General features: G+C 39.9%; 4 protein-coding genes across 10 annotated transcripts in view; 1 reads left to right on the top strand and 3 right to left on the bottom strand.

Moving 5' to 3' along the window:
* The window catches only part of LOC119481427 (up-regulator of cell proliferation-like), a 29767-nt gene extending 19053 nt beyond the window's left edge, over nucleotides 1–10714 (bottom strand). For both annotated transcript variants that reach the window (XM_037758313.1, XM_037758310.1), the window contains exon 1: nucleotides 10649–10714. The gene's annotated coding sequence lies outside the window, so the exon portion shown is untranslated. The remainder of the gene's footprint in view (nucleotides 1–10648) is intronic.
* On the bottom strand, nucleotides 1–26466 carry LOC119481426 (interferon-induced very large GTPase 1-like). The gene is made up of 6 exons (XM_037758309.1): nucleotides 26369–26466; nucleotides 8490–8567; nucleotides 7888–7969; nucleotides 7535–7795; nucleotides 6996–7250; nucleotides 1–4857 (listed from the first exon to the last, which is right to left on the bottom strand). The coding sequence occupies exons 2-6, from the start codon at nucleotides 8529–8531 to the stop codon at nucleotides 188–190; spliced, it is 5310 nt and encodes a 1769-aa protein (XP_037614237.1). The 5' UTR covers nucleotides 8532–8567; nucleotides 26369–26466; the 3' UTR covers nucleotides 1–187.
* LOC119481434 (ribonuclease P protein subunit p20-like) lies at nucleotides 11849–14476 on the top strand. Its single transcript, XM_037758328.1, has 2 exons — nucleotides 11849–12009; nucleotides 13306–14476. Exon 2 carries the CDS (start codon nucleotides 13358–13360, stop codon nucleotides 13811–13813), a length of 456 nt encoding a protein of 151 aa, XP_037614256.1. The 5' UTR covers nucleotides 11849–12009; nucleotides 13306–13357; the 3' UTR covers nucleotides 13814–14476.
* LOC119481424 (up-regulator of cell proliferation-like) overlaps nucleotides 15978–26854 on the bottom strand; it is a 32928-nt gene continuing 22051 nt past the window's right edge. For 3 of the 6 annotated variants that reach the window (XM_037758300.1, XM_037758298.1, XM_037758305.1), the window contains 4 exons: nucleotides 23552–23613; nucleotides 23324–23429; nucleotides 23142–23201; nucleotides 15978–21945 (listed from right to left, as the gene is read on the bottom strand). In XM_037758300.1, the coding sequence (XP_037614228.1) occupies nucleotides 17252–21945; nucleotides 23142–23201; nucleotides 23324–23429; nucleotides 23552–23613 (4922 nt within the window). In that variant the 3' untranslated portion in view covers nucleotides 15978–17251. The remainder of the gene's footprint in view (nucleotides 21946–23141; nucleotides 23202–23323; nucleotides 23430–23551; nucleotides 23614–26854) is intronic. The other 3 variants (XM_037758302.1, XM_037758301.1, XM_037758299.1) reach the window with 2 other exon arrangements.

A 26854-nucleotide genomic window follows, 5' to 3' on the forward strand; every position in this document is an offset into this window, starting at 1 on the left:
TCTTGTGTCTCCATGTTGCGAGCTGTACTCGCAATATCTTCAACCGTGTCATCTTATATACAGAATGTTACTATTTGTGATTCTCCTCTATATCATATAAAACAAGTGAGATCAAAACATCCATGTGAGGATGATGAATGTATGTGAGGATAACGTACGCTTCTGTAAACACAAAGCATGTGGTCTCTCACTTGATGCTGAATGACTCTTTGAGGCTCTCCTCTGCTTGCTTACGTGTGATCAGTTTCCAAGTAAAAGGAATATGAGCAGGCTTTGCTTCATATGCTTTGGCAAACTGCTTGTTGAATTTTGCCAGTACATATTTCCAGTAGTCTGATGCCTGAAGGCTTGCATCTGGAGCGATTCTCCAGTTTGGGTAAATGTCTGCGTAACGCTTGTAGGGGTACAATTCAAAACGTGTGGCAAAGCAGTGGAACAAATTGTCACTGATCACAGAGGAAGAGCATACGTCAGTGATAAGTTCTTCTGTCCTTTCACACCTGGTGTTACCCAGACCTTGTGGCCGATGTAGTGAAGTCCAGTGCTTAATATGGGCTATGTCTCCTGCCTCACAAGGTGCTGTGCAGAATGGACACTGTCCACCACATCCAATCAGTTTGGTGAAAAGCTCGTTCTGAGGCTTCACGTGTAGATTTTTTAGTTTCATCTGGATGTTTGTTTCTTTAAACTTCTCTCTCAGTGTTTCTGCCATGTCCTTCAGACACTCAGTGAGCCAGTGAGCAAACTGTTCCTGGTCGGCATTGTTCAGGATCATGAAAGCACCAAGAGCATCTTGGGAAATGACCAGTTTATCACCAAGTTCCTGACAGACATCTTCAACGAATGTCTTCAAGTTGCCACTCGTTTCTGTTTTAGCTTTGTTGATAGCAACATTTATGCTGTTGATACTTGACAGAACGTGGCGATTCTCAAACTCAAACGTCGTAGACACATTCGAGAAGCGTTCCACTATTTGGTCAAGAATCCATTTCTTTACATACTCCTCATATGAGCAGATATAGCTTTCATAGCTTTTGAAGTCATCCTTTGAGAGCAAATCCAGTAAAATTGAATACTGGAGGAATATTCGTGTGCCGAACTTCTCACTTGTCAGCATTTCACCAATGATGTCAGGACCCAAGGAACGGTTGACAAAGTCTTCGACTGCAGGCGTCAGGCAGCGGTTTGTGAATTCTTCTGCCTTCTTGTGGCACTGGTCTCGTTTATGGAACACGTCTTTAAAATCAGCACGGAACTTTTCCTTGTTTTGATTCAGACATCTGTAGGGATCATTCACATGTAAGAAATCGTCATGCATTTTCTGAAACTGTCTGGCTGCATCTCCACAGATGTGCTGTTTCAAGGAAACTTCAAACTCGATCTCTGGCTTAACCTTCTGGTTGCTTTCCAGCCTCTCATCAATCATGTGTAGGATCTCTTGGATGTAATTGTCATGGTAATTGTTCTTGCTTTCCATCTTTTCAGTCACAAACTGTGTGCACATTGTTATGATGCTGTCAGCTATGTTTTGTAAAATCTTTACATGATCTTCAATGTTTAATAACTTGCTGACGTGGTGTGTTATCTGCTTCAAAATTCCTTCCGCTGTATATGTGAAAGGCTCCAGTCCACAATCTTGCAGGCTTTTTTTATCTAATAATTGACATACACCACTCCCCTTATTTGTTAGATTCTCTCTCAGGTAGAGGTTCACACTTGAGATGACATTTGTGGCCTTTTGTTTTGGAAAAGGTAGTTCATTTACCGTTTTAGTCCACATCTTGTCAAATTCTGTGTCCAGGTCTTTGTCTGTCATCTTGACTCTTTTTCCCCGACATTGATCAATCAGTCTATGTACTTTTTCTTCTAATTCTTTTGTGTGGTTCTCCTTGATTCTATCAAGTTTTGTCATTCCCTGTCTGATGTCAGCTGCTGCTCTGAGCTGATTAAACACGGAGTTCTTCATTTCTTGTTGAAGGCTCTTTGCACTGTTTGCAAAGCGCTCTCTGTGTTCTTCAACTAGATAGACATGACCCTCTGTTTGCTTGAAGTACTGTTCCAGATTCTCAAGAAGCGTTGTCTCCCATTTAGACAGCACTGTGGCAGCATCACTTTTCAAATGTGTGAGAAATTCTGACATGTCAGATATCTTAGATTTCACAGCAACTGTACCAAAATTGGAAATTCTTGTTTCAGCATTTGTAACCCACATATACATTTCTTTTTTGAATTCCCATTCCCATTTGTTGAATTCTCTGCACAGCCTCATGTATGCATCAGCCTCCAGGCTGTTTTTGAAGCTGAAGATGAAGTTTTCATGCTTGACTGCGTTCCACAGGCTTTTCATCCACTCTGTAAAGTCCGAGATATTATTAGCAGATGACTCACATCTTCCCAAAATTTGGATTATGTTCTTCTTGAGCTCATATACAGCTTCGCTGTACCCTGCATTGACTGGTGCCATTGGTGGGTTTCCATTCCAGAGTCCAGGAATGTACCAGTTCCCAGTGTCTGGACTGTACTCCATCACATCAGTGAAGGTCATGTTCTCCTCTTTCTTTTCCATTTTGGCTGCTGCCTGGGTCATCTCGTTTAACTGTTGCAAGAGCAGTTTCCTGTCTCGTAAGTTCTTCTCATGGGCTGAAACATCTGACACATTCTGGTGAACAAACTGACATTTGGGCTTTTTGCCCACCTCTGTCATCCTCAGGAAAGCATGCACAACTATTTGTAGGATGTCTTTCATTTCTGTTGAATTCTCCATTGCAATATTGATGATGGTGATATCACTGAGCCCCACAACAAGTGTTGCAAGCTCATTGTCGTGCTCATAGCTATTGTCCAGTTGTGCAAGCTCTGGTGACTTTAAGCCCTCGGTGTCAATGATCACCATGAAGTCACAATTGAGTTCTTTTTTGAAATCTTCATCGACTCTGATGAGCAACATAAAGGCACCTCGAGTGCATCGACCACTACTGACAGCAAACTGCACTCCAAACATGGTGTTGAGGAGAGTGGACTTTCCTGTGCTCTGCACTCCAAGTACTGTGGCTACCAGTATCTTACTCTTAGGAGACACCAAGTCGTTGAGCTGAGAGAGAACGTCACTCACCCATCTGAGAGGTATGTTGGATGCATCTCCATCTACAAGCTCAAGGGGAAATCCATCACGTAACAATTCTGCACATAGTTTGGGCAGATGCTGTAATTGTTGACGTGATGGGTCTGTTTCTGGGAGGGAAAGCGAAGCTTCATAGATCTGACCCATTTCACGGAAGAAGTGTTCAGTCCCCAGTGAGCTGTTGGAAAGTTGTCTGTCAATGTCTTTGATTTCCTCTTTGTTCTCAGAGTTTTTGCATTTCTTTTTGTACTGCTCCCTGAGGTCAGACAGTTTGTCTCGAGACATGTTATCGAGGTTCATTCGCATCCATTTCAGGAAATAGCACCTCTCTATCCCTTCTCTTGATATTGCATTGATGAAACATGACATTGCATTTGACATGTCATAAGAGTTCTGTTTCTCTCGAAGTTTTGTTTTCTGTACCTGAAGATCACTTTTGTAGTCTTCTATTTTTTCAGACCCAACGTTTCGAAGCCGAACTTCTTCTTTCTCTAAGCGAGCCAGTTCCTTCCATATTTGGCCTTGCAAGGGTAGCTGAGCTTCTTTGTATTTAAGGATGTCTTTAATTTCAGCAGTGATGGCATCTGCATTTTTCTTGGCAGTCTGGCACTCTGGAGAGTCTTCATCCACCACGATGCCCAGTTCATGGGCAATGTTAGCCATCTGCTCAACTCCCATCTTCATCTTTGAGTTCTCAAGTACATTGCTGACTTTTTTCCGCAAATCCTTGACAAAGTCTGAATCATTCATGTGCTTAGCCTTCAAAAGGATGTTGCTGTTAGTCAAGCCCAACTTGGTTGCTACCTTTTTTAGAGCATCTGTACTGAGGCGATTGCTTTGATGGTTACCCACCAAGAAGATCTGTGCCTTGTGTTGTTGGTTGGTAAGCAGCTTGCACTCAGAGTCTAAATTGTCGAAGAACACAAAAACTGCTGCAGATGTCTGACACAAAAAAGAAAATTGTGTTTCAAATGAAGCAACGTCCCCACGAAGGTTAGCTACAGCTACTGGCTCACTGAAGACATCCATGTTTTTGTTCCCACAAGGAAGGTACCAAGTTATTTCAGCCAATCCATCGGATATTCTCCTTGGACTGTCACCACACTCCATATCATGATGAACAAAGGTGTCATGGTACTGCTGAGAATTGCTCAGAAGCTTATTGAGGATCTCTGACTTGGACAAGGAGCACTGACCCAGTCTCACAAAAGATACCATTGGAAGTTTAGAGAGAACAATTCTGTCCTCAATAAAGCCCTTGGATTCTGAAAGTGACTGAGGTCTGTACTTTTTAACAATGTCTCTCATGGCCCAAAGCATGAGTGTGCACTGCTTTGTGTCACAATTGGGAAGCAACAGAGGCACAGAAAACTGACACATAGACATTTTGAGGGCCATTTCCTGCTGTACAAAACCATCAGAACACAGAAAGAGTGCAGTGATTATGTCAAGGGGGTTTAGCATGTCACCTGAATTTGTACTTTTGACTAGATTATCAAGATCTAACTGCAGATCACCACAGTTTGACTCACATGCAGGTGTACAATTCACATTCCTAGCTGTCACATTCACCATCATCAGTTTCTTTAGAAAATACCATGGAAGATCTGAGTTACACTTGGCAGGTTCATCAGTAATGGTCTTCTCGTCAATCTGAAGTATTGTGCTTAGGGATAGCTTCTTTTTGTAGAGATGCTCCAACCCCAGATCCTCCAATAAGCTCTCTAGATGCTTCTCTGTAGACATGAACACAATGAATATTAAAGCCATTATTGGTTATTTCAATATTCTACAGCATGGATCAAAAAATATTTGTAACATTTTACTTTATTTTGCGAAAACTAAGGCCCATGTTGTTGTTGGTCAGTCAGTCAGTCAGTCTGTCCAATTCATGGGTCCAGATCAAGAATACCTAAACATCACTATAGAGTGAAACCTTAACCATTCATTTTAGTGTACCAATACAAGAATGGTACACTAAAATGAATGACCGATTCTTTTAAACCAAATCTTTTGACAGTTTAATTCGTACTGTGTCTACACTGGTATGTGCTGCCTCCAGGAAATAGCCACAGCCTTGCACTTTAAAGTCAGATACTGACAAAGGCTCTGGCCATCTCCCACCTTCTTGGCTTTTATATTTTGCCAAACTAAGTGCCAACGATCAAAATGGAAGCATTACAGGCTTAAACAGTGTTACAAACTTACTCAAGTACTGCATGGCTAAGTTTAGCTTGCTTTCAGCAAAGACTCGTCTCAACTTGACTTGCCTCGGCTGCTGCTGATGCAGCTCTCATACATACTTGCTGACCTTGACACTTCCCATACATGCTGAGCATGTACACCTAAGAAGACTGAATAGGCCACTTGGGTTAAGTGTTCTGAGTTAACTAGACTTCTACACCTCCTCATGGCTCTGTTTTCAGGCTTTAATAAATGTAGCTCGTGACGGGAGACTTTGGCCAATCACAGGTCATTTCAGAGAGAGAGCGTTCCTATTGGCTGTGCTCCGGCTGGTGGACGGTGCTTGGTATTTCCTCAACTGATCACAACATGGCTCACAAACTTTCTCATTTTACAGCTACAGTACACTACAAGATGTTTCTGAAAAAAAATGAGGCGAGAAATAGACATTCACGTAACAGAATATTGATTCGTATTTGATCCCCGTTTGATCGGAGTTTGCGAGTGATTGACAGCTGCTCAGAGACGGCAGGCTCAAACTCTGCTCTGATTGGTTGTTTTCCTCCGGTCTGTGAAATCTTGCAGATGTCATTAGGAGCACCGGAGGACATCGGAGGACACAGAGGGACATGATTTTTTTTCAATTCTCCTGTCTCATGCACTACTGTCAGGAAATAGTGCCGGTTTTATAAAAATAACTTTTTTAAATCATGTTTGTTCCAATTCTACCTACTGCTGATGTAAAGGGACTCTAAGTAAGAATCAGAAATTGCTTGTTAACAGCGACACATGTGGCCGTTAAGTCAACGAAAGTCAGCGTCCTGATGCTCACGCTCGCGCTTGTGCTCTCTCTATATAGACATGAACGAGCGTCAGCTAAAACCACAATATCACTCTATATTTCAGCTGATTGGCAGTAATGTTAGCTGACCAGACGAAGGTCTCTCCATGAATTGATGCTGATACTGTATTTTCCTGCTTCAGCCTCCCGCGATCAGAAGGCACAGGGGAGACACCACAGCCCCGGTCGGAGACGATAACATTACTCGCTGTGGAGCTCCGTCTATTCACTCAGCAGCAGGAAACGACACGGGAAACCTCTGTTGGTCTGGAGGAGCTGCAGCATTTATTTCTGCACAAACTTCCACTGTACATTCACTAGATCTCTTCTACTTCTCAGAGCTAAACTAATTCTGCAGTGTGGAGTGTGCGCGCATGCACGTGAGAGGTGGAGCGAGAGAGCGAGTGAGAACGAGCGTGGTGTATGAGTGAAGGCAAACAGGCAGAGGAGCAGAGTACAGCAGAGACTACGGCCCTGGAGACCAAAGCTACGGTCTCCCCTGTGTCTTCTGACCACGGTCGGGAGGCCGAAGCAGGAAGAGCCAACACTGTTTTGCAAGATGGGCTTCACTAGATATACTTTGCGGTTCTGGTGCTTCCGAACAGCGTAGCCACAAGCGAGCGCGCATGGGACACCGACCCGCAATGATTTATACATGTAAGAAGTTACAAACAGTCCCTTTAATTGAGCTTTAATGTTTCTACAGACTGTATTGCATTTGCTTCCATCTAATTCATTTCTCTCTCCTCTTTTGGAAACCTCTGCAGAGTCATGGTAAAAATGTATATATTGCCCCTAAGTCTGTGACTTTATTTTTAAAATTCATTGCAATAATGTTATTTCACTTACTTGTGTGGGCAGATGTTGCAGCTTGCTTGCTTCTTCTGCCGTTCTTGAGTTGTGAAACCAGCAGAGAGTAACACACTCCTGGCTTCAGGTTGCTGAGAGTCAGTTTGTTTGTGTCTGTAAACTCTTCCACAATGTCAACCCCATGGCAACAAGTCACAATGTAACTCTCCACCTCACCAGCAGGGGGGTCCCAACGCAGAGACAGTGACTCACTGCTGACCTGGTACACTGTGATCTGCACAGGAGGGCTGAGCTCTGTGGGAACAGTATAATGGTTTCACTTATAATTGGAAATTCAAGTTCCAGCAATGTTTGTCTGCAATTTAAAGTGCAGTTTGACTTTGTAAAAGTTTGGTAAAAGACAAATCCACATATAATCACACCAAGCACTTAATTTGTAGAAATACAATTTACCAGTTTGTTAGTCTGAAACAAACATTCATAACATAAATTGACAGCATACCTCAGAGTAAGAAGTACATTTGTATAGGTTATGAGCAGAAAGACCATTCAGACAACACTTTTTTTTCCAGATTTACCTGTGAAGACAGATAGCAAGGTTGCTTTGCTTCGATTTCCATCGGCTGCAATCCTCACGATGCTGAAAGTATACTCATTCCCAGGATTCAGTCCCTTAACCATCACGGTGCTGGATTCCTCTGTGATTAAACTGCCTCTCTGGGTGTCACAGGAGTAATCTAAGTGCAGTTTATACCTAACAGAGTCAGTGAGTGAAAAGCCAAGAGTAACAGTGTCCTCGCCAGCATTGAGAACTTTTACTTCTCCTGGTGGAGGGACACCTGTCATAAGGGAAGAGAGAGGTAGATTTCAGTATCTCCACATTACAGCATGTATTTAGTCATTAAATTGGATTATTGACAGTCACGCTTACAGTCAAACTGTGGTGTTGGTGGAGTGTTCTCTCCTTCCTCACAGGAAAGCTTAGGGAAGGAATCGAGCACATCATAGAACTCCTTGGTAATGGAGAGAAATGAAGTTTAAAGCATAATGAATCAATTCATAATTCCATTCACAATGATAGTTATCCAACAATAACTGTCAATGTGGCTTGTCATGTCATGACTTGTCATGTTATTTAAAGCGGCAGTAGGCAGAATGTTTCTGGCATCATTGGGTCACAAACTTTCTCATTTTACAGCTAAACAGTACACTACAAGATGTTTCTGAAAACATTTTATGAGAAAACTAAGCATTACAGTAACAGAATATTCATTCATATTTGATCAGCGCTGCCTAGTTTAACTTTTTGATCAGAGTTTGCGAGTTTTCCTCCGGTCTGTGAAATCTCGCAGATACCATTAGGAGCACCGGAGGACACAGAGCCACATGATTTTTTTCAGATTACCTGTCTCATGCACTACTGTCGGTCATAACGTGACTGTTTTATAAAAAAACTACCTTTTTTTAATCATATTTGTTCCAATTCTACCTACTGCAGCTTTAAGTTTATAGTTTTAAAAACTAGCTTTTTACCTCCTCATCGGAGTCATCCATTGTGGGTACACTTTCAGCCATCCCACACTTGGTCCAGATTATTCAAACAGCTTCTCACTGAAAGTAATAGAAAGAAACCCTGTTAACACCTTCTTCTCCAATAAATATTGATATTAAACAGAAATCACACAGCTAAATTTACTCTGTGGCCTGCTAGTCTAGAATATAGACCAAAGCAAAAATACTGTAATCAGCTGTAATACTGTAAAGGACAGATAGAACATGCTTCTGTTTTAGGCTAAGCCTACATTTGAACACCATCACTGACAAATAAATTGTTGCCTACCTTTGTAGATTATCCATGGTAAAAAAAAATATCTGTTATATATGCAATATTCTATTATAGGTTAAGTATTAGTCCTGAGGATAAAGCTCCTTTTATTCTGCCAAGTGAAGTCACGTTCTGATTTGTTTCTCAGGAATAGGCTTGACTTCCAGTAAATTGAAACTTTGGTTCAATTCCAGTTCGGCTCCTACACCCTCCCAGTCTGTGGTGGAGTGAACTTCGTTTGTCCTCACACTCACAGCTCAGGGGTAAATGAGTTATATACTGTATATATATAAAAATACAAATTCCTCATACAGTGGCCCTTCGTCTATCATATCACTTGACAACATTTGAACCATTTTTTAAGAAGTTGATGTAATGCATTACGTATTAAGTTTTTAACAGTACAGTATGATCTGTAACATTCTGAAAAATTTAGATGAGTTTGATTTAGAATTACTCAGATCTTCACTTAATAGCTTGATTTCCCTTGTATGGCAGACCATGTCTGTGTACTATACAGTGTACCAATGATCACCATTCATTTTTAAGTCTAGGAAAAGTATAGGCAAATATTTAATACAATATTAAAGTAAAAAGAGTAAAAAAAGGTCACATATTAACTTGATTAAAACAAACTTTCTGTCATATATACATGCTGAACAAACCACATACAGTATAGACTGAAAGATCTTTTGTTTGATTTACAGAAAAAAAACATTTAAAATTTGCACTCAAAGATCACATTAACTTAAAAATGTAAATATATGGCATCAAATACTTAATTGAAATAAAAACAAAGAAATTATCAATTTTGAGTTAAGAAAATAACATTATACTCAATTAGTTAAGAAAAAAACATGTATAAACTACATGTTGACATTAAGACAGAATGATCTTTTGAAAATGTAAGTATTTGGCATCAGATATTTAGATATATTCACAGAGGGGGCGCTAGCGAGCCATTTTGCAACACCCAAGCCCAAGACCCTTAAAATATCAAATTTTTCACCGCCTCTGATAAGTGTGCCAAGTTTAACAACTTTTTGAGCATATTAAGGCCTTCAAAAAGGCGATTCATTTGAGAGAAAAAGAAAAAGACAAAGAGTTCCTACAGTTTCAATAGGGTACTCGCGGCCCGACGTTGTCGGTGCTCGGGCCCTAAATATAAAACAAATAAAATGTAAGGCAAGGAAAAGATGAATAATAATAAATTTAAAAACAAAACAATGGGTCATTTAAACAATGGGAATAAATTTGAAATGTCGAATCTAATAGAATTTGAGTTTTAATTTTTCAATCGTAGTCAAATATGTTTTAAAATCAGTATCTTTAAAAGTTTAAAAGGGTATTCTTTAACGCCATATCATTTTATGGATATAATATTTTGCTGAGATATTAATCAAATTAATTATGTAAATTTAATCTGACTGCTGAACTAGTAAAACACCACAGATCTCACCTCATGTCTCACTTATCATCGGTTAACAGCAGCCGAATACATGCACTTAAAACATTTAAATCACCACAATAATGATAATACTTTGTTTAGTAGCTCAGACAAAATATATATCATAAATAAGGCCTACTCGTTGCAACTGGCCGGGCCTGGTAGTATGACTCTAATGTGGTCTAGTTAAAAGCAGTAACAGTTCGACATCCGTTCATCTGTGAAAGAAGCTCGATCATAGTCAAAAGAAATCAGATTGATCCGTGAAATAAATAAATAAATAACTTCCTGCTGAGGTTGCCAAGTTTGAGAGAGTTCACAGAAGAAGCAGTTACTAATGTTCGTCTAGTTTTTCAGGTCCTGCCATCAGGCACATGACAGAACAATCAAGGACAAAAACAGCAGCATATAGCAACCCACCTCAGTAGAAGAGACGTGTCCATGGCAAACTTCAGTCCTTTAATGCAGAAGTTTCTTTTCAGTACTCCTGTGCGCACCACACGTCCCTGTGTGTGCAAAAGGAGAACCTGTAGTGCAGACCTGCCCTTTTTATTCTGCTGGGTGAGGACACTTTCACTTTCGAGCATGTGGTTTCTCAGAAAACCAAGTTTCTGTTTTCAGTAAACTGCTCCATAAAACTTGATCAAGTTTTATGGAGCAGTTTACTGAAAACAGAAGCTTGCAGTTAATGTGGGTAGCTAGGTGTATATTATGAAAGAAGTTGTATATATCACTGAGTTATGGTTCGCTGTCTGGTATGTAAATAAATAATGTCTTTAGGTGACATAAGGGTCTTACCCACTTATGTTTTCTCCTTTTGTTGAAGTTGATTTGCAAGATATTTTCCTGATTTGTTATTATATTCAAAGTGGTCATGTCTTATTTGCTTGATTAAAATCTGTGTGTCATTCTGTTGAGATTTGATTTTTAGTTCTACAGTAAATTGGTGTTGTGTGCGGTCTCTTTTCTCTTCTTGTAGGATGAATATGAGATTATTTTCCCCTCGGATTACTGTTTTTGCATTTTCCCAGAGTAATATTGGTGACCTGAAGGATGTCCACTCTCTCAAAGTTTTGGTCTTTGACTTGAAATATTGAAGCGCCATCTGGAGGCTTGTTTGTGGAATTGCTTATTGTGGAGATGTGAGGACGTAGTAACATAATCACTTATTACAATTGAGTGAATTAAGGAACCTGTTATGTCTTGTATGATGGATTTACTAGTGAGAAAGATGCGTAAATGAGAAAAATAATTTTGGAGTCTGTGACATTATATAAGGATGTGAAGAATTTATGAGGCAGATCAATACTGTTAATTGATAATAATGACTCTGCTGTCTTATTTATTTTATTTATTTATTTTTTTCTGCCAATCTACTGCTCCACACTAGCTAATTACTTAAGGGCATCAGGAATAATGGAGAGAATTTAATCATTATTATTATTGTTATTATTATTAATAATTATTAATTTTTATTTCATTGTTTGGTTTTTATTATTATTTATTTTATTTATTTTATTTATTTTATTTATTTTATTTATTTTATTTATTTTATTTATTTTATTTTCCCTGCCAATCTACTGCTCCACCCTCCAGTCCAGAAGGTGGTGGTAATGCACATGTGAGCTAGTTTGACAACCTCCAATAAACACAGAGGAAGAAGAAGAGGAAGAAGCAGCTAGTGTGGTTAAAGCAGAATGCTGCTGTTACAGAAATGCATGCACCTCGGACATTAGTGATGAGATAAGCCGCCTCTTCTTCCTTGACATCATCTTCTGAAGGTAAGTGTGCTCATCATGTGGATGCTCTACTCACCGTCAATTACACAGTTAGCTCACTAGCTGAGCTCACCCACTGCATTGTACCACTAATGACACATCTGTGAGGTCGCCAAGATACACTTGGAAATAGGATATTAGGCAAAAGAAAACAACGTTGAGATGTTCTCCTCCAGTGGGTCTCTAAGCAACCTGCAGCTCTGGAGCCACATGAGGCTCTTCAGCTCCTCTCCAGTGGCTCTCTGTGGAGGTATAGAAATGGAAATGAATAACAGTTTAGTGTTTATGTTTTCATTTATCATTGTTGTAGGTCTATGGTATGATGGAGTATTAGAGCCACAATGAGGAAAAAAAAAATCTGAGATTTAGAGAATAAAGTCATAATACTATGAGAATAAAGTCATAATATTATGAGAATTAAAGTCATAATATTACGAGGATAAAGTCATAATACTATGAGAATAAAGTCATAATATGAGAATAAAGTCATAGGTTTACGAGAATAAAAGTCGTAATATTACGAGGATAAAATTATAATATTACGAGAATTCAAATCATAATATTACGAGAATAAAGTCATAGGTTTATGAGAATAAAGTCATAATATGAGAATAAAGTCATAATATTACGAGAATTAAAGTCATAATATTATGAGAATAAAGTCATAAGTTTAAGAAAAAAAAGTAATAATATTATAAAGTAGTAATTTTACGTGTTATTTTCTTTTTTTCTCGTAAAATTATGACTTTATTCTCGTAAAATTACGACTATTTTTCTCATTAAGTTATGACTTTATTCTTGTAATATTACGACTTTTTTTTCTCATAAAGTTATGACTTTATTCTGGAAATCTCAGATTTTTTTTCCCTCAATGTGGCCCTAATACTCCGTAGTGCATTTGCTCTTTGGCCCTCACTGCATTAGACTTAGAGCTGAAACTATTGGACAATTGATGGAAAATGAATCAGCATCTCGCCTGTATGATAATCTATTAATTTGCAAAAATGCAAAATATGATGTAGTTTGCTTTTCTTTGTCTCATGGGATATTAACTTGAGTATATTTTGGATTTGAACTGTTTGTCACATGTTGAAGATATTTCCCAAGGCTCTGGAAGATAGTGATGGGAATTATTTACTAGTATTTACATTTTATAGACCAATGATTATTTGAAAACGGGATCACCAGATTAAGAGTTGATGAAATTGTTAGACGCAGCCTGAATAGGATATCTTTGTTTGCAGTAAGGTTTCATGATCACGTTTCATCAACTTCTGTCCACTAACTTTATTTTCTCAGCTTCCTCGTTTAACCCCAGCTGCTGCCGAAGCACATACATCCACTGAGAAACATGACAGAGCCACGCAACCCAGGAATGTCCTCTATCCCTCAGACAGCCCCACCGCACACTGACGTCCCCTCTCCGGCTGTAGAGATGGACCCAGTGGAGTACACCTTGAGGAAGCGCCTCCCCCGGAAACTCCCAAAGAGACGGAACGACGTCTACGTCAACATGAAGACTGACTTCCGGGCTCAGCTGGCGCGCTGTCAGAAGCTGCTGGAGGGTGGGGGTCACAGGGAGATCTGTGTCCACGGCCTGGGCCTGGCCATCAACAGGGCCATCAACATCGCCCTCCAGCTGCAGGCCAGCAGCCAGGGGGCGCTGCAGCTGGCAGCCAACACCTCCACGGTGGAGCTCGTGGACGACCTGGAGCCTGAAGATCCCGATGAGGCCGGGGAGCCCATGACGCGTACACGCAACAACTCAGCCATTCATATTAAGGTTTTCTACCCTGACCCTCAGTGATCTGAGTAGAGCTGTGTCAGGCAGAGGTTCTTTATGAGTCCTATTTCCCTCATAAACCAGTGGACAGATATAACATTGTTGTCTGATGGGACTGTGTGTGTGGAGATCTTTGACAGCAGCAGAAGACTGCAGATTGGAGCAGACAATATACAGTATGTTGGCTGTATGTTTATCAGTTAACTGTGTTGGAATACTCCAATCTAAATATATTACGCTCTTCTGTCATGTGTTTTGTCAATTGCAAATAGTTGCCGTTGTTCCTTTTTCACTTTGCATGTCTTGAAGCAACAGTGGTGTTCACCAGGTGAAACCTCCGTTTAATTTAATACTTGTAAACATGGCTGTGCCAAATGGAGATGAACAAGTGTCTTTAATTTTAAGGTCCAACTTACGATCTGTGTAAGTGTTTATAAGTGTTTCATTTCTGTATGATGTTAAAGCTACAAATATCTAGAAAAACTGAGGAATCCTCATTTTAAATTTCAAGCCGGTGTTGTTGTAGTAAATGTCCACTAGATGTCAGTATAGATCTATTTAAATGTGGTTTCAGAGCATTGAACTGCTGGTGTTCATGTTCAAAATGAATATGTAATGAACAGTTTTCAGGAAGATGATGTATTTGATTTCTTGACAAGAAATAAATAATATAACAAATAAAAATGACTGGAATGTATCTTTAACTTTCACCTCTACATCAAGGGCAGGTAAATTTGATCAGGATTGAATGGATGCTCTCATTTAAAGCTGGAGTAGGCAAGTTGGAGCAAATATGATTTAAAAAAAGTTATTTTTATAAAACAGTCACTATATCCTGACAGTAGTGCATGAGACAGTTAATCTGAAAAAAATGTGCCTCTGTGTCCTCTGGTGCTCCTAACGGCATCTGCAAGATTTCACAGACCGGAAGAAAACAACCAATCAGAGCCGAGCTGGAGCCTTGCCGTCTCTGAGCAGCTGTCAATCACTTGCGAACTCTGATCAAACGGTCAACCTATGCAGCGCTGATCAAATATGAATCAATATTCTGTTACTGGAATGCCTATTTCTCGCCTCAAATGTTTTCAGAAATATCTTGTAGTGTACTATTTAGCTGTAAAATGAGAAAGTGTGTGACCCGGCAGCCATGTTGAGATCAGTTGAGGAAATACCAAGCACCGCCCACCAGCTGGAGCAAATAGTGTTTCTGAAAACATTTGAGGCGAGAAATAGGCATTACAGTAACAGAATATTAATTCATATTTGATCAGCGCGGCTTAGTTTGACCGTTTGATCGGAGTTTGCGAGTGATTGACAGCTGCCTCCGTTGAATGAACAGCCAATAGGAACGCTCTCTCTCTTAAATGACCTGTGATTGGCCAAAGTCTCCCGTCACGGGCTAGATGTTTTTAAAGCCTGAAAACAGAGCCATGAGGAGGTGCAGAAGTCTAGTTTTCTCTCATTACAATATGCTGAAAGGTTATAATGGAATTTTTGCCCAATGATGCCAAAACTCTTCTGCCTACTGCCGCTTTAAGACCAATAGCAGCTTGTTCTCAGCCTCTGAACTACAGAAGCTTGCTCGTTAACTCCGCTGACCCTCAAGACAAAGCAAATGAATGAAATGGACAGACTTCCCCTTGTTGTGTTTCCATCTATCCTTTCTTTATCCAAGAATAATATTTTATATTTAAATAGCAAATGATACAGTGATGGGACAAAACAACAAACAAATAACAGGAAAGAAAACATGTACAAACATCCTTAAAAACATCTTGCACTCGCACAACACAATTTAAAAACACGGAGATCCTGTGTCAGGTCAGTGGTGTGTGTAAGCACATGGTTAACACCCCACAATGGCAAAGACAATGACACATAACGCCCTCACTGGCTTTAAATCTCCAGCTTGGTCTCCATTGCGAAGTTGCACCTGTTGTCTTGTTTTTACATTCTTTGTTGAATTCAGAAACCCAAGACTTGAGATGAAGAAAAATGTTAAATAATGGAATTTAAAAAAGATGATTATTAAAAAAAAAGTATAGTAAAACTATATAAATAAATGAGGTGATGATATTTCTGTTTACTTTAGAAGTTATTATACACTGTATGCTGTGATTCTGATCTGGGAAACATTAAAGACATTCATAGCCAGTCTGACGATTTTGTCTCTTTATTGAATCAGTTGACAGAAGTGAGTAGGTACACATAACAATATATATGATTATTGATATTTTTGATTTCTTTCTAAATATAAATATGTGGAATCAGATACTTTACAGAAACAAAAACAAAGATATTCCAAATTCTGAGTTAAAAAAAAGGTCACATATCAACTTGATTAAAACAACCTTTCTGTCATACATACAGTACATGTATACTGAACGATCTTTCGTTCAACTCACATGAACTGTTCTGTTCTGACAATACCACATAAAGACTGAGCGGTGTTTTAAAGAAAGGTAAATAAAGTAAATATTTTGCATCAGATACTTTACAAGAAAGTAAAAAAAAAATCACATATCACACTTAACTTGATTAAAACAAACTTTCTGTTATACATACATGTTGACAAAACCACATGTAGACTGAATGATCTTTTGTTTGATTAACAGAAAAAAAAAAACATTTAAAATTTGCAGTTAAAGATCACATGAACTTAAAAATGTAAATATGTGGCAACTACATGTTGACATTTAGACTGAATGATCTTTTGAAAATGTAAGTATTTGGCATCAGCCATTTTTATATATTCACAGAAACAAAAACAAATAGATTCTAAATTTCGAGTAACATTGACACAAGAAAAACATCCTGTTCTGTTATGACAATACCACATAAAGACTGAGCAGTGTCTTAAAAAAGGGGAAAAAGTAAATATTTTGCCTCAGATACTTTACCAGAAAGTAAAAAAAAAAAAAAAATTACATATCATACTTTCAAAACAAACTTTCTGTCATGTATACATGTTGACCATACCACATACAGTATAGACTGATGATTAAAAAAATAAATCACATGCTTAATTGAGATTACAATAAAGACATTACAAACTTTGAATATAGAAAATAACATACTCAATTAAATAAACAAGAAAACTTACACCTATATGTTGACATTTGGATTAAATGATCTCTTAATAGATTGAAAATGTAAATGTTTTGCATCAGAAACAAAAACAAATAGATTCTAACTTTCGAGTAAACAATCGCATATCATAATTACTCTATCCCTGACATGTACATTGATTCAAAGTGATTCAGAGAGTGATTTTCTCTTGTGTCTCCATGTTGCGAGGTGTACTCACAATATCTTCAACCTTGTCATCTTATATACAGAATCTTACTATTTGTGATTCTCCACTATATCATATAATACAAGTGAGATCAAAACATCCATGTGAGGATAATGAATGCCTGTGAGGATAACGTACGCTTCTGTAACCACAAAGCATGTGGTCTCTCACTTGATGCGGAATGACTCTTTGATGCTTTCCTCTGCTTGCTTACGTGTGATCAGTTTCCAAGTAAAAGGAATATCAGCAGGCTTTGCATTATATGCTTCGGCAAACTTCTCGTTGAATTTTGCCATTACATATTTCCAGTAGTCTGATGCCTGAAGGCTTGCATCTGAAGCGATTCTCCAGTCTGGGAAAATTTCTGCATAACCCTTGTAAGGGTGCCATTCACCATTTGTGGCACTGCAGCAGAAGCGATTGCCACTGATCACAGAGGAAGAGCATACGTCAGTGACAAGTTTTTCTGTCCCATCCCACCTGAATTTACCCAGACCTTCTGGTCGATGTAGTGAAGTCCAGTGCTGAGTGTGGGCTTTTCCTCCTGCCTCACAAGGTGCTGCGCAGAATGGACACTGTCTACCACATCCAATCAGTTCGGTGAAAAGCTCGTTTTGAGGCTTCACGTGAAGATTTTTTAGTTTCATTTGTATGCTTGTTGTTTTTAACTTCTCTCTCAGCTTTTCTGCCATGTCCTTCAGACACTCAGTGAGCCAATGAGCAAACTGTTCCTGGTCGGCATTGTTCAGGATCATGAAAGCACCAAGAGCATCTTGGGAAATGACCAGTTTATCACCAAGTTCCTGACAGACATCTTTAACGAATGTCTTCAAGTTGTCACTCTTTTCTGTTTTAGCTTTGTTGATAGCAGCATTTATTCTGTTGATACTTGACTGAACGTGGCGATCCTCAAACTCAAACGCCGTAGACACATTCGAGAAGCGTTCCACTATTTGGTCAATTATCCGTTTCTTTACATACTCCTCATATGAGCAGATATAGCTTTCATAGCTTTTGAAGTCACGCTTTGAGAGCAAATCCAGTAAAACTGAATACTGGAAGAACATCCGTGTGCTGAACTGTTGGCTTGTCAGCATTTCACCAATGATGTCAGGACCCAAGGAACGGTTGACAAAGTCTTCGACTGCAGGCCTCAAGCAGCGGTTTGTGAATTCTTCTGCCTTCTTCCGGCACTGGTCTCGTTCATGGAACACGTCCTTAAAATCAGCACGGAACTTTTCCTTGTTTTGATTCAGACACCTGTAGGGATCATTCGCATGTAAGAAATCTTGATGCATTTTCTGAAACTGTCTGGCTGCATCTCCACAGATGTGCTGTTTCAGAGAAACTTCAAACGCAATGTCTATCTTAACATCCTGGTTGTTTTCCAGCCTCTCGTCAATCATGTTTAAAATCTCCTGGATGTAAGTTTCGTGGTAATTGCTTTTTCTTCCTATTTTTTCACTCACATGCTGTTCGCAACTCGCTATGATGCTGTCTGCAAATTGTTGTACAGCCTTTGTGTGACATAGCCACCTTAACCACTTTCCACACCACTCGTCCACTTTGTCTATAGCTCGCCTTATAAATCCTTCAGGTGTGTATTTGAAAGGCTCCAGTCCACAATCTTGCAGCTTGTTCTGATGTAGCAGTTCGCATGCATGGCTTCCCTTGTGCGATACATTTGTTCTCAGGTGGTGAGACACATTGCTGCAAATGTCCTTGACCTCCATTTCTGAAAAGGATAGCTCCTTCTCTGTTTCATTCCACATCTTGTCAAATTCATCGTCCAGCTCTTTTTCTTTCATTTGGACTTTTTTCTCCCGACATTGATCAATCAATACACATACTCTGTCCTCTAATTCTTTTGTGTGGTTCTCCTTGATTTTATCAAGTTTCACCATTCCCTGTCTGATGTCAGCTGCTGCTGTGAGCTGATTTAACACGGAGTTCTCCATTTCTCGTCGAAGGCTCTTTGCACTGTTTGCAAAGCTCTCTCTGTGTCCTTCAACTAGATAGACATGACCCTCTGTTTGCTTGAAGTACTGTTCCAGATTCTCAAGAAGCGTTGTCTCCCATTTAGACAGCACTGTGCATGCGTCACTTTTCAAATTTGTGAGAAATTCTGTCATGTCAGATATCTCAGATTTCACAGCAACTGTACCAAAGTTGGAAATTCTGGTTTCAGAATTTGTAACCCACGAGTACATTTCTTTTTTGAATGCCCATTCCCATTTGTTGAATTCTGTGCACAGCTTCATGTATGCATCAGCCTCCAGGCTGTTTCTGAAGCTGAAGATGAAGTTTTCATGCTTGACTGCGTTCCACAGGCTTTTCATCCACTCTGTGAACTCCAAGATATTATTAGCAGATGACTCACATCTTCCCAAAATTTGGATTATGTTCTTCTTGAGCTCATATACAGCTTCGCTGTACCCTGCATTGACTGGTGCCATTGGTGGGTTTCCATTCCAGAGTCCAGGAATGTACCAGTTCCCGGTGTCTGGATTGTACTCCATCACATCAGTGAAGCTCATATTCTCCTCTTTCTTTTCCATTTTGGCTGCTGCCTGGGTCATCTCGTTTAACTGTTGCAAGAGCAGTTTCCTGTCTCGTAAGTTCTTCTCATGGGCTGAAACATCTGACACATTCTGGTGAACAAACTGACATTTGGGCTTTTTGCCCACCTCTGTCATCCTGAGGAAAGCATGCACAACTATTTGTAGGATGTCTTTCATTTCTGTTGCATTCTCCATTGCAATATTGATGATGGTGATATCACTTAGCCCCACAACAAGTGTTGCAAGCTCATTGTCATGCTCATAGCTATTGTCCAGTTGTGCAAGCTCTGGTGACTTTAAGCCCTCGGTGTCAATGATCACCATGAAGTCACAGTTGATTTCTTTTTTGAAATCTTCATCTACTCTGATGAGCAACATAAAGGCACCTCGAGTGCATCGACCACTGCTGACAGCAAACTGCACTCCAAACATGGTGTTGAGGAGAGTGGACTTTCCTGTGCTCTGCACTCCAAGTACTGTGGCTACCAGTATCTTGCTCTTAGGAGACACCAAGTCGTTGAGCTGAGAGAGAACGTCACTCACCCATCTGAGAGGTATGTTGGATGCATCTCCATCTACAAGCTCAAGGGGAAATCCATCACGTAACAATTCTGCACATAGTTTGGGCAGATGCTGTAATTGTTGACGTGATGGGTGTGTTTCTGGGAGGGAAAGTGAAGCTTCATAGATCTGACCCATTTCACGGAAGAAGTGTTCAGTCCCCAGCGAGCTGTTGGAAAGTTGTCTGTCAATTTCTTTGATTTCCTCTTTGTTCTCAGAGTTTTTGCATTTCTTTTTGTACTGCTCCCTGAGGTCAGACAGTTTGTCCCGAGACATGTTATCGAGGTTCATTCGCATCCATTTCAGGAAATAGCACCTCTCTATCCCTCGGCTTGATATTGCATTGATGAAACATGACATTGCATTTGACATTTCATAGGAGTTCTGTTTCTCTCGAAGTTTTGTTTTCTGTAACTGAAGATCACTTTTGTAGTCTTCTATTTTTTTAGACCCAACCTTTTTAAGCCGAACTTCTTCTTTCTCTAAGCGAGCCAGTTCCTTCCATATTTGGCCTTGCAAGGGTAGCTGAGCTTCTTTGTATTTAAGGATGTCTTGAATTTCAGCAGTGATGGCATCTGCATTTTTCTTGGCAGTCTGGCAGTCTGAAGAGTCTTCATCCACCCAGATGCCCAGTTCATGGGCAATGTCAGCCATCTGCTCAACTCCCATCTTCATCTTTGAGTTCTCAAGTACATTGCTGACTTTTTTCCGCAAATCCTTCACAAAGTCTGAATCATTCATGTGCTTACCCTTCAAAAGGACGTTGCTCTTAGTCAAGCCCAACTTGGTCGCTACCTTTTTTAGAGCATCTGTACTGAAGCCTTTGCTTTGATGGTTACCCACCAAGAAGATCTGTGCCTTGTGTTGTTGGTTGGTAAGTAGCTTGCTATCAGAATCCAAAGTGTCAAAGAACACAAAAACTGCTGCAGATGTCTGACACAAAAAAGAAAATTGTGTTTCAAATGAAGCAACGTCCCCACGAAGGTTAGCTACAGCTACTGGCTCACTGAAGACATCCATGTTTTTGTTCCCACAAGGAAGGTACCAAGTTATTTCAGCCAATCCATCGGATATTCTCCTTGGACTGTCACCACACTCCATATTATGATGAACAAAGGTGTCGTGGTACTGCTGAGAATTGCTCAGAAGCTTATTGAGGATCTCTGACTTGGACAGGGAGCACTGACCCAGTCTCACAAAAGATATCATTGGAAGTTTAGAGAGAACAATTCTGTCCTCAATAAAGCCCTTGGATTCTGAAAGTGACTGAGGTCTGTACTTTTTAACAATGTCTCTCATGGCCCAAAGCATGAGTGTGCACTGCTTTGTGTCACAATTGGGAAGCAACAGAGGCACAGAAAACTGACACATAGACATTTTGAGGGCCATTTCCTGCTGTACAAAACCATCAGAACACAGAAAGAGAGCAGTGATTATGTCAAGGGGGTTTAGCATGTCACCTGAATGCAAACTGTCAAACAGATCATCAAAATCTAACTCCGTCTTTTCTGATGCAGCATCACAGTTTGATTCACATGCTGATGCACATTTCACATTCCTAGCTGTCACATTAACCATCATCAGTTTCTTCATAAAATACCATGGAAGATCTGAGTTACGCTTCGCAGGTTCATCATTAATGGACTTCTTGTCAAGCTGAAGTATTTTGCTCAGGGATAGCTTCTCTGGGTAGAGCTGCTCCAACCCCAGATCCTCCAATAAGATCTCCAGTTGTGTCTCTATGGATATGAAGATGTTTGTTATTTCAAACCAATCATAGGTTGTTCCATAAAACATGCATCCAAAGTTAGGGATGCACCGATACCAGTATCGGGTATCGGGTCCGATACTGTGCTCATGTACTCGTACTCGTACTCGCAAAACGGCTCTGATACAACGGCACAGATACCACTTGACGGCAGCGTGACGTTAACCTCTCTTCACCATTTGGATCGCCATGCTCCAATTCCCCGACAGTGCGGACGAGACGAACAGGTGCACCACCTGTTCGTCTCGTCTCGGTAGGATCCCGACCCCGCTGGGCCGGGATCCTACCTGAGCCAGCGCGCATCGGCCCCTCACTTTCATTGCGCTACGGGGTTTTGCTTGCACTCTCTGACTCGCTTGTGCATTAGACTCCGTGGTCCATGTTTCAAGACGGTTCAGGTGGGTTGCCGACATCGCCGCATACCACTGGCGCCTTTTACGTGGGCCGAAGGGAGCAGGGGGCCCCGTCCCTCCCCAGCGGGGAAAGAGGGCTCAGCGAGCCCTTTGTCCACAGTGCGGCGAGGTCCGGGCAGGGAGCACTGTAAAGGTGCAGCTGCGAGCCACCTTCACCCCGAGCCTTTCCAAGCCGACCTGGAGCCGGCCGCAGCGGACCGCCTCGTATGTGGGACTCCCCAGCCTGCCGCGTGTCGCTCATACCCTCCAGCTGGCTGTTAACGAGGGTCTCTTGGCACAGAAAAGTACTCGTATCGGTACTCTATATCGGCGAGTACCCAAATCTAAGTACTTGTACTTGTAATCGGTCTGAAAAAAAGTGGTATCGGTGCATCCCTATCCAAAGTAAATGTTTTAATGTATAACAATATTCAAATGATAATGTATATATAGTAGGGCTGTCAATCGTGTAAAATAATTAGTCGTGATTAATTGCAAATTAATCTCACATTTTTTTATTTGTTCAAAATGTACCTTAAAGGGAGATTTCTCAAGTATTTAATACTCTTATCAACCTGGGAGTGGGAATATATGCTGCTTTATGCAAATGTATGTATATATTTATTATTGGAAATCAATTTACAACACAAAACAATGACAAATATTGTCCAGAAACCGGTACTGCATTTAGCTTAAAAAAATAACCAGAACAGGGCCACAGCAAAAAGAACTTGGTGAACCTATTGCTTCATTTTTTTAAATTTCTTTTACTTACTTGTGTGGACAGACTTGCTATTGCCACGATGGTCTGTCATCTTCACAGTGGGGCTTGGCTCTGTGGAAATAACAGCAATAATAATGGTGGTAATATTAATGATTGTATTCACAGCTGCTTACAGACTAAATCATTTAGTGCCTTTTCTGCTGAACAATGTATTGTATGAAGCTGACTTTTACCACTTGTATGTTGACAGTCACCTTTGCCGTCAGACGATGGAGTCGATGGAGTGTTCTCTGCTGCTGCACGGTAAAGATCTTCAGATGAATCTTCATCACCCACTCCCTTGACGAAAGAGAAAATATACATTTTCAGGTGTGAAGAATCAACTCATAATCCCATAAACATTAGTTATTAAGATACTAGTATTTCCATTATTGTTGGAGACATACAAACTGGCTGTTTACCTCCATTGCGGACACCGTCTCAGTCATCCACACTTGGTCGAGATTATTCAAACAGCTTCTCACTGAAAGTAATAAGAGACAAGTCTATAAGACTTTCTTCTCCAAGAGCTATAATAATATCTTGTAAAGTTCAAAATACCTTGAAAAACATTTCTACACTTCTAAACCTCAAAACATTGTTTAGTGTAGGCTACTGTTTAGCTGTAAAATGAGAGTTTGCTACGGCCCGTGGGCGGTGCTTGGTTCTGGCTCGATTGTTTTTAACATGGCAAACTTTCTCATTTTACAGCTAAACAGTACACTAAAATATGTTTCTGAAAACATTTGAGGTGAGAAAAAGGCATTACAGTAACTGTCAAGTCAAACTGAAGGTTGCAGGAAATTAAGGTTTATAAATATTAATAAATAGAAATTAAGAAAATAATAGCAAAGCCATCCACACAGAAGTGGTAAACACCCTATCGACTGAAGGGTTCCTGATGGCCTATCAAAGGTTCACGGCAATCAGGGGGCATCCAAGAAAGATTTGGTCAGATCCGGGCACCAACTTCATTGGAGCAAAGCCAGTCTTGGAGGAGCTGTACAGATTCTTGGATGGCCTGAACAAATCAGCCCTGGAGGACACGGCAGCAAAAGATGGAACAGAGTGGATGTGGAAAATCCATCCGGCTGATTCTCCACACAGGAATGGTGCTGCAGAAGCTGCTGTACATATTGTAAAGAGAGCACTTCAGAGCCTTGGAAAGGAGTCTGTGCTCAGCTGCAGTGAGTTTGAGACAACTCTTCACATAGCAGCCAGTCTGGCAAATGACCGCCCAATTGACGCCAGTGTACAGAGCCGGGAGGACTGTATTCAATATATCACACCCAATACGCTCCTACTTGGTCGAGCGTCTCAAAGTGGGGATATCAAAACATTCGACTTTTCCAGCTATCCCTACAAAAGACTCAGAGCAATGCAGTCAAAGGTTACCAAGTTCTGGAGGCATTGGAGTCAACTAGCTGGCCCCAACTTGTTTGTAAGGAGCAAGTGGCACACTGCACAAAGAAACGTCACTGTTGGGGACATTGTCCAGCGACCAAAATGTGCTGAGAGGTCAATTCAACCTTGGCAGAGTCGTCGGCACTAATCCAGACAGCAAAGGCATTGTGAGGGACGTCAACGTCAGGATCTTCCCAAGCTACCATGTTCCTGTGACAAAAGTTTCGAAAGCAAAGACAAACCATCCGACCTCTGATGGACAGAAAAGGAAATTCCAAGCGACCATCCTTCACAGGGATGTTAGGCGGCTGGTTGTCTTATTACCTGCTGAGGAACAGATGGAGAGTCAAGTCGACACATCTTAAAGGTTTCAAGACCACCGTACAAAGACCAAGTTTGCCTTTAAAGCTGGCGAGCTCCCCATTGTTTCCATGGGAAGATCGAGTGAGAGGTGTCAAGTCAAACTGAAGGTTGCAGGAAATTAAGGTTTATAAATATTAATAAATAGAAATTAAGAAAATAATATAAATAGAACAATAGAAAATAAATAAATCGGAAAGTAATTTGTAAATTAATAAGTCCACTAGCAAAACTGAGTACTCAGGGAGTAAACCAGAGGGAGGGAAGTAATTAATCTAATTACGCCCATGAACTTTCATCTCAACCTACAAAATAAAGGAGAGAAAAAGGAAAAGCTGTTTGTCATTGAGTGGATTCCAGTTAAAAATCATCTTCGAGTGGATGTTTCAATCTCTTTCAAGTTTGGATACTGCACAAATTTAAACAATAACTTGACAGTAACAGCAGTACAGCTCTGACTGTTTTTTTCTTCTTCGGCGCTGTTAAATCTTTCCATTAGAAGCACAGGAGGACACAGAGGAACATGATTTTTTCACAGATTATCTGTCTCGTGTACTACTGTCAGGATATAGTGACAGTTTCATAAAAACAACTTAGATTATTTGCTCAAATTTACCAACTGCAGCTTTAAAGGTGCTATTGATAACATTCAGCCACTAGATGTTGCATTCTCCCTCCCCGTTTCATTGCATTCACTTCACAACAAGCAACGTTGTTTTGCTGTTGGCTCACAAGCCTTGTTAGAAGTGGGAACCAGACATCAGATATCTTCCACAGAGATAAACAAAACATTAATTTTGGAATCGCCAAATTTTTTTAAATGATTAATTCATAATTGTAATAGTTTGGGATTATTTTCGGCACCTTTCTAAAGGCTCTGCAGATGCTTTTCTTTTTTTATATATATATATATTTGTCGACATAAAAAAGTTATCAATAAGTCCTTTAATGGTTTCTTGGGGAGAGTCTTCATTACATTTACAACACCAGCCATACATTTGCTTGGTGGATGACATAGTGAAAACATAAAATGTCCTAATTCCAACAAAATACATGAGAGGTAAAACAAAGTGTATTTTTGTCTAAAATGCAGCCTGCCTCTCTCTGCTGAACTAGTATTTCTTTTTTTTAAAAACAGTAGTTACATAAACATGTTCAGATTTGTCATTAGAAAAAATTCTGCAAAAATATTTTACAGTATAAAAATATATAAAAAATAAAATAAACTATATAACAAATAAAATGTAAGGCAAGGAAAGATGAATAATAAAAACTAAAAAATAATAAATTTGAAATGTCCAATCTAATAGTTTTAATTTTTCAATCATAGTCAAATATGTTTTAAAATCAGTATCTTTAAAAGTATAAAAGGGTATTCTTTAAAGCCATATCATTTTATGGATATAATATTTTGCTGAGATATTAATCAATTACAGAAAAATCAAGGACAAAAACAGCAGCATATAGCAACCCACCTCAGTAGAAGAGACGTGTCCATGGCAAACTTCAGTCCTTTAATGCAGGAGTTTCTTTTCAATGCTTCTCCTGTGCGCACCACACGTCCCTGTGTGTGCTACTGCAGACCTGCAATGCAGACCTCTCCTTTATATTCTGCTGGGTGAGCCCACTTTCGAGCATGTGGTTTCTCGGAAACCAAGTTTCTGTTTTCAGTAAACTGCACCATAAAACTGGATCAAAGCCACCTGAGATGGTAGCTTGCAGTTAATGTGGGTAGCTAGGTATTCAAAGTGGTCATGTCTTATTTGCTTGATTAAAATCTGTGTGTCATTCTGTTGAGATTTGATTTTTAGTTCTACAGTAAATTGGTTTCGTGTGCGGTCTCTTTTCTCTTCTTGTAGGATGAATATGACATTATTTTCCCCTCGGATTACTGTTTTTGCATTTTCCCAGAGTAATATTGGTGAGTTGAAGGATGTCCACTCTCTCAAAGTTTGGGTTTT

This window comes from Sebastes umbrosus, chromosome 22 (assembly GCF_015220745.1).
Source record: "Sebastes umbrosus isolate fSebUmb1 chromosome 22, fSebUmb1.pri, whole genome shotgun sequence".
NCBI classification, from domain to species: domain Eukaryota; kingdom Metazoa; phylum Chordata; class Actinopteri; order Perciformes; family Sebastidae; genus Sebastes; species Sebastes umbrosus.

Bases quoted from the DNA above. Each gene is read 5' to 3' on its own strand.
- LOC119481426 (XM_037758309.1), bottom strand. From the start codon at position 8,531: ATGGCTGAAAGTGTACCCACAATGGATGACTCCGATGAGGAG. The intron at 7,251-7,534 runs GTAAATCTGGAA...CTGTTCCCACAG, and splicing joins CTTGCTATCTGTCTTCACAG to AGCTCAGCCCTCCTGTGCAG. The intron at 4,858-6,995 runs GTAAGTGAAATA...TCATGTCTACAG, and splicing joins TGCAACATCTGCCCACACAA to AGAAGCATCTAGAGAGCTTA.
- LOC119481434 (XM_037758328.1), top strand. From the start codon at position 13,358: ATGACAGAGCCACGCAACCCAGGAATGTCCTCTATCCCTCAGACAGCC.